Raw genomic sequence first — 7,949 nt, forward strand, 5'->3', positions numbered from 1 at the left:
GGACTATCGCACACAAAAATCGGTAAAATTTGGGTTTACCTGCTTTGGGGTTCGTTTGAACTTGAAAATGCCCCCGTTTACTCCTCGGGACGAACTGGATCCATTTTTAAGGTCTTAACGGACATCCATGGAATTTTTTAGCCATTTTATTTCAGAAATTTCGGATCACAAAAAATCAATGAACTAGCACACGAAAATTGGCAAAATTTGGATTTACCTGCTTTGGGATCGTTTGAACTTAAAAATGCACATGTTTTCCCCTCGGGACGAATTGGTCCATTGCTAAGGTCTTAACAGACGTCCATGCAAATTTTTGGCCATTTTGTTTTGGGAATTCTGGTTCACAAAAAATTCATGGTCCATAGCACACGAAAATTGGCAAAATCTGGATTTACCTGCTTTGGGGCTTGTTTGAACTTTAAAATGCGTGTGTTTGCCCCTCGGGATGAATTGGGTCCATTGCTAAGGTTTTAATGGACATCCATGTAAATTTTTGGCCATTTTGTTTTGGGAATTTCGGATCACAAAAAATCTATGGACTATAACACACGAAAATCGACAAAATCTGAATTTATCTGCTTTGGGGTTCGTTTGCACTTGAAAATTCTCCGTTTTCCCCTTGGGACGAACTGGTCCATTATTAAGGTCTTAACGGACGTCCATGATAATTTCGACAATTTTTTTTGGGGAATTCCGGATCACAAAAATCCATGGACTATAGCATATGAAAATTGGCAAAATCTGGGTTTACTTGCTTTGGGGCTCATTTGAACTTGAAAATTCGTCCGTTTTCCCCTCGGGATGAACTGGGTCCATTGCTAAGGTCTTAACGGACGTCTATGAAAATTTTCGGTCATTTTATTTTGGGAATTCTAGATCACAAAAAAATTCATGGACTATAACGCACGAAAATCGATAAAATCTGGGTTTGCCTGCTTTGGGGCTCGTTTACCCCTCGAGACGAATTGGGTCCATTGCTAAGATTTTAACGGACGTCCATGAAAAATTTCGATCATTTTATTTCGGGAATTTCGGATCACAAAAAATCCATGAACTATAGCACACGAAAATCGGCAATCATTCTCTTTCTTGGATTATTTTTCGATAATCTTCTCCAATGAATCCTCCGGCGAGTTCGAACGGAAAAATCATGAATTTAAGTTGAAAATTATTAACTTTTTCTTTGGAAGTTACCATGTCCTCCACTCCTTTCTTTGTCTTTTTAGAGTTCCTCTTTAAAGGTAGAGTGTTGGATGTACTTCCATCAAACAATCAATGGTGACAAATGTTTTGATTTCTTAAGAAGAAGAACTCAAAATTAAGAAAAATGTAAATGCTTTAAAAAAATTGGAGCCACCAATAAAAAGATTAAAAAAGAAAAAATTGAAATAATTAATATATTTATAAAAAAATTATAATACATAATTATTTAATGACCAATAAAATAGTGCCATGTGTTCAAAGTTGTCTTTCTAACATATATTTTTTTCTTCTCACACACCCTAAGGAAGGTGAAGACACTTTCTTTGTCATGCCACATTTTGAGGGGGTATTAATATCACTTTGAAAAGATTAGGTGTGTAATAGGTCGCCGTAATAGTTTAAGTGTGTAACTGACTTTTCGTTACAAGTTTAGGGGGGATTTATGCCTTTTCCCTTTTTAGTTTCACATTAACTTTATGTCATTCAAGATATTTGTACAGTAATATCATGTAATGTTGTATGTATAACCAATGCACCGATGGATTGAGCTTGATGTTTTTTGGCTCACCGAAATAATGGGTCAACTTAATCTGTCTTGTCAAATTTCAGAACACGTATGGGGAAGCCAGGATGAACTAGCCGAACCATATTGAGGTAGGCCGGATGGACTGGCCAGCCCATATTGACAACTCTCACTACTGAAAATTGTGTTGATTTTAGTTGTACGAAAATGGTACTGACTTTTGATTGTAACAAAAACTTAGTGTGTGTTTAATCTTATTAACTTAAAAATTACTTCTTCTTTTTTCCTATTTTAGTATGTGTTTAGTAAATATTAAAGGTTCTTATAAGTTAAAAGAGTGGGCATAAATATAGAAAAACTAAAAAATCAGACCGAAATAAACTAATTCGATTATTCATTTTTTTTTGTTTGATCACAATGTTTTTTTTAATTAAAAAATCGATTCTTCAATTTGATGTTTGATATAAGGATCTCGATATTTTGGTACACCAAAGAACCGAACTTTTATAAAATATTTTTAAAAAAAGAACCAATCTTTTGGTTCCCATCCCAACAATTCCTCAACCAAAAACCAAAAGTCAACTAGCAGAATAGCCATCCAGCAACAAATCAAAGTAATAGATTTGCAATTCAGATAATTAACTTCAAATATTAATACATATTTTTGTTGATGTACATCAAGTAAAGGAATCATCTTCGTCCTTGTTTTTCCTCGAACAGTAGTTAGAGACACAATGTTCTTAATAAAGATAACTATGGAATTTTCAGCACAATAGGTGTTCCAATATTAGACATACCATGAGTTATGGTTTTTAATTTTTAAGTGTCTTATTCTTTAATTTGGTCTTCCTTTTATTTTTCCTTCACACCTAAAAAATCGTATAAAAACATCGAGTCAAATCGAATCAAAGTTGAAAAAATTGAACCGATTTGATGTATAGTCGAAATTAATAAAACCGAACTAAAAACCAAATGCCCACCCTAGTTAAAAGTATTACATGAATGTCCATTTATAGAATATTAGCAATAATGGGTAGACTTGAAAATTGGGGTGTTCAAGTCTTCTAACATCAACCTTTCTGCAAAATGGTTGAAATTGTCAATTTACCATTGCTTTTATAACCTACTAGTTTCAAGTTGTGATAAATTCATGAAAAAACTTGTACTACTGTCAAAGGCAGTGAGTTAATAAGTACTTCTCTATCCTCAATCAGGTTTCTAAGCAAATTTCGATCAATCAAACTCAAAGCAGATACCGAACACAAGTGACAAATCCAAAAAGAGAAATTGAACCACCAAATAGCATAAAAAATCCATCAGACAAAACTAATGGTGTAAAGACCATATGATTATAAAAAGCAGTAAGCACACTTGACTGTCAACAAAAAAACAGTTGGAATATAGTAGGAGATATCGCATATTTTGGTTAAAAAACATAATTTGCCAAAAAATGTATCAATGTTTATAAACTGTATGTATGATGTATTATATCTTCTTAGAGACCCCAAGCCTGAGTCTGAAATCTTCTTCCATTAGTGGAAGGCCATCGCGCAACTTGACTTTTGGTTCCCATCCTAACAATTCTTTCGCTTTTGTGATATCTGGTTTCCTTTGTCTTGGATCATCTGGTGTATTTTCCACCATTTTTATCTCAACTTTCGGACTGATAAGCTGCAAACACACAAAAGAATATATCAACTTATATGTGGATTAAACAGAGTGATTTTCCAGCAGCGGAAATACAAGTCGTGGCAAAATCTAAGTACACAAAGAGCAGCTACTTGAGAATATGTAATTACCTCCTTCACTAGTTCCGCAAGCTCAATCATGGTAAATTCACCTGTACAGGAAGATTGCCAGGAAGTTAGATCAACATAGTATTTCAAAACTGTAATTTAGCTTGAGCATGATATCGGGATTTATTGAATGAGTGCAGCAAACATGTGCCAATTGATCTGGACTTTACCATTGCCTCCCATTAGAAATTCATAAGCGTGTGCTTGCACTCATTGAATACAAATCTGATTATATCACACTCACCTGGGTTACCAATGTTGATTGGCCCAGTGTTATCCCCTTCCATGAGACGGATAAGTCCATCAACCTTCAAAGTATTTAAGACGAGGGGGGAGAAAGCATTAGGAGCAAACTCATAAAGCAATAATGACCATGATAGCAGTTCATTGACATACCATATCAGAGACATAACAGAAACTGCGAGTCTGTGTCCCGGGAGCTTGAACAGTTAATGGTTCATCCCTTTAAAACGGAGAAAAACAGGAATATTAGTTGAAAAGATTGGTATAATTAGGTGGGATATGGATCAACAGAGAGAAATTGGTGATTGAATATGCAAAATGATAGAACAAAAGCAAAAGTCAATTGTTACAGTTGACAAAGCTACTAACAATCATCACAAATGGACTAAGAAACAATGGCCTACCTTGGAAATCACGGTCAACGTATCATTAAGCACATAGCTACATTTATATATTCAGAGTGATGGCAATCGAGAAAGAACTTACCGAAGTGATTGAGCTATAAAGTTGCTGACTACACGCCCATCGTCAATATTCATACGAGGTCCGTAAGTGTTGAATATTCTAGCAATGCGTATTTCTGTTGCAAAATGCATAGATATCATCAATGCATCAGGAACAATGAAGTTGTGGACAACCTGAACAATATCAAAGGAACTAAAAATTACCAATCCCATGCTGTCGGTGGTAGTCAAACATCAATGTCTCGGCCACACGCTTCCCCTCATCGTAACAGCTCCGAACTCCTAAATACGACAAAAGTGACATTGTTAGGCATATGCTTCACGAGATGCTCAAATGTTGACTTAATAACTCATCAGATCAAAATTGTTGTTTCATTCTAGTTTTCAACTCCTTTCTCCTCTTACTTTAATACTAATCGCTTAAATACTTTATGTAAAAGAATCTTCTTGCGATCAACACGATTGAGTGATCCAAGTAGGCTTAAAAGAGAATAGCGAAACTTTAATAGTTGAATCCCCAAATGGAATTCTGTATTGTCGTACAAGTTGGTGCAGATGTAAACAATGATTAACACTCACAAAACAACATATAATATGGTGCTAGTGGACATTAGTCGAAACAAATATTGGAGTTCATGAAATTCAAAAAGTGAGAGGACGTACCAATTGGGTTAACATTACCCCAATAGCTCTCGGGTTGGGGATGCACAAGAGGATCACCGTAAACCTCTGAGGTTGACGTGAGCAGAATCCTGCATAAAATTGCAGAAAATGAGTAAATTGAAAGCCAAAAAGATAAGGTCAAGAAGCATTTAAAATCTTCTAACCTTGCTCCAACACGCTTTGCTAAGCCCAACATATTCAGTGTACCAATAACATTAGTCTTTATAGTCTGTCAAAAGAAGAAATTAACGGAAATTCTCATATTAGGGGATTTGGGGAAACAACAGAAAATCAGGTAAATCAGAGAGCTTATGCAAATAAGTTATGAATAGAAATCACGATTCACTAAAAGCTAAGATCATACATACCTTAACAGCATTGTACTTGTAGAAAATTGGAGAAGCAGGGCATGCGAGATGATAAATCTTATCAACTTCAACCAACAAGGGCTCTGTCACATCTACAAATGATAAACATATAACAGAAACAGTTACGCTTCTGATAATACAGTTATATGTAACAACATTCGAGTGTTGATTCAACTGTTAGAACTACTACAGAATTGGGAGGTCAGAGTAGACAGCTATGATCAAACACTTGCATATGATGTTAGCTCTTCTACCTTCACCAGATTGCAGCTAAACGATACCAAACTAAATTCTACTAATCAAGTCCATATTAGAACTCGGTAGCCTTCAATTTTCATTAAACGAAACCATTACTTTACATAAAGATAAGATTTTTCTAGCTTATTGTAGCAGAGTCAAGCCTGTATTCCCCTCGACCACATGTTGAATACTCACAGGAAGTAGTCCATATATTAGCTAACAAGTATGTAAATGAAGAAAAAATGAGAGTACCGTGGCGCCTAAGCTCAAATCTGGGATGACCAATCCATTTTTTCAGATTATCCTTCGAACCAGTGAAAAAGTTGTCCACAACAATAACCTGCACAATCATAAAGAAAAAGTTCCTCAATTCTTAATAAGGGCATCATTCTATTAACTGGTTTATCTTACTCTATTACGCATTCACTCGGAAGACTCATGAAAACAGCAGAAGTACTTACACATAATAAGCCTATGCTGGAATAAGGAATAAATAACATGATTGTAAAATCTTTTTGGCAAGGCAACACAAAAAGCTAGAAGATACTGATAGATGATTTCAAGACCGAACAAGTTACCTCATTCTTCTCATTCTCCATCAATTTGTCGACTAGGTGAGAACCAATGAATCCAGCTCCTCCAGTAACCAAAATTCTCATGTTAGGCTGCAACCAAGAATAAAATGTTTTAGCAAACGGGCATTAAGGATTATAACTTAGTAGTAGTTAGAGCAGGCCAAACATAGCATATGTGGTTTAACTATGAAATAACAGTGTTTGAACAATCAGAAGTCTACAGTATTGTGACTGTTGGCACTCACTATTGCCGTGAGTACCAACTTGTTAACTGTATTTTCATCAGAAAAGAAGCTGTACTACTAGGATTAGGCCAAATGGACAATTTTTAACTCGTAAAACAGAATCACCAAAGCAATATCAATTTCCTATCTCTAGGTCAAGTACACTGATCTTTCGTTTTCGCAGATAAGCTGATATCAAATCCACACTTGTTCTTTTGTTTTCGCAGATAAGCTGATATCAAATCCACACTCGTTCTTTTGTTTTCGCAGATAAGCTGATATCAAATCCACACTCGTTCTTTATTGATTCATAGCTAATCAAATCTCCACATAAATATCAACATCTGATTTTAAGACTAAAAATAGTTTGTTTGATTGGTGATGCTGGAGCAACATTGATAAACGAGACCATATGGTCTGTACTCTATACCACATATCTTCTTCTTGGGGTGGGGGGGGGGATTGGATTTAGAGGTTTACAATGTGGGAAATCGAACCCTAACCAAGTAGCCAACCACTACAGTTTACCTATATCACATATCAAAAACAATTAAACAAACAAAGTTGTGGTCAAGCCTATGATAACTGAACTCAGTATCTTCAACACAAAGAATAAACATATATATGAGAAAAATTACTAAAATTCCGACAAATATCAATTCAATGGTAAAAACTTAAAAGGTTGAACTCATCAAGTTTAAATTTTGAATCCGCATCTGCACTAGTTTTACCTGAAAGAACTTTGAGAAGCGCAACGGGGATGGCGTTGGAGGTGGCTTAGTTGTTGTTTGGTGATCTCCATTCGCAGAATTGTTAGCCATTGCTCAAAATTCAAATCCCTCACAAATAATCCTAGAATCAAATAATTGATCAATTGGTATATAAACTTGAACTTGGTCTAGCATTAGATCACAATCAAAACCTTCTTAATCAATTATTCTAAATCAAAAATCAATCAAAACCTTCTAAATCAAATATTCTAACATCAATCTCAATCAAAATCAGTAAAAATCAATCAAATTAAACAAAACACATAAACCTTAATCCAATAAAATCAGGTTATATGCCAATTCATAAAACATACCTTATGCAAAAAAACACTTTTTTTTTGTTGTGCAAGTTCTGTGACATAGGCATGCAAAATATATATTGAAATAAGAATGCTTATAATTGACGAAACGTAAAGGTGAAAGAATAAGAGCACCAAACCTTTAGAATATTGTTTTCCACTTGATTTTCAACAAAGTCAAAGCAAAAGTAAAAGAATTTGTTACTTATATTTATTCTTATTATATTACCTTGGATGGGATTTTTCTAATCTCCAAGAATTAAGGCTATTAATTATGTGCGATGATAGTGGAAAATAATACTTTTTTATTTTTTAATATTTAATTTAAGTGGAATAAGAAGATTAGGAGAAAGAAGACTAGATAATCGTGCATGAGTTTGGTCTTTATTTTTTGTTTCTTTTTATTGACTTCGTGTAGTTCGAGGAGGACTCTGGCTCAGGGGTAACTTCGACTTTTAACCTTGATTTTTGGACATAAAATATACTATTAGTTTCTTTTTATATGTCACATTTTTAGATTACACTTGCATTAAAAAATTAAGTAACTTTACCCTTCTATCCATATTTAATGTTTTCTTAAG

The 7,949-nt window shown here is 34.5% G+C and overlaps 1 protein-coding gene across 3 annotated transcripts; it reads right to left on the reverse strand.

Moving 5' to 3' along the window:
* Positions 1-2,999: 2,999 nt before the first annotated feature.
* On the reverse strand, positions 3,000-7,616 carry LOC125845498 (UDP-glucuronic acid decarboxylase 6). Of its 3 annotated transcripts, none has more exons than XM_049525014.1 (13): positions 7,598-7,616; positions 7,031-7,151; positions 6,079-6,165; positions 5,753-5,840; positions 5,261-5,352; positions 5,057-5,121; positions 4,893-4,981; positions 4,434-4,511; positions 4,252-4,345; positions 3,919-3,985; positions 3,767-3,830; positions 3,526-3,566; positions 3,000-3,397 (listed from the first exon to the last, which is right to left on the reverse strand). In XM_049525014.1, exons 2-13 carry the CDS (start codon positions 7,118-7,120, stop codon positions 3,212-3,214), a joined length of 1,041 nt encoding a protein of 346 aa, XP_049380971.1. In that variant the 5' UTR covers positions 7,121-7,151; positions 7,598-7,616; the 3' UTR covers positions 3,000-3,211. The 3 variants fall into 3 exon arrangements, with proteins under 3 accessions (XP_049380971.1, XP_049380969.1, XP_049380970.1); XM_049525012.1 differs by lacking the exon at positions 7,598-7,616 and adding an exon at positions 7,509-7,597; XM_049525013.1 differs by lacking the exon at positions 7,598-7,616 and adding an exon at positions 7,384-7,423.
* Between the last annotated feature and the right edge of the window lie 333 nt (positions 7,617-7,949).

The sequence above is a fragment of the Solanum stenotomum genome, chromosome 11, assembly GCF_019186545.1.
Source record: "Solanum stenotomum isolate F172 chromosome 11, ASM1918654v1, whole genome shotgun sequence".
In the NCBI taxonomy this organism is placed as follows: domain Eukaryota; kingdom Viridiplantae; phylum Streptophyta; class Magnoliopsida; order Solanales; family Solanaceae; genus Solanum; species Solanum stenotomum.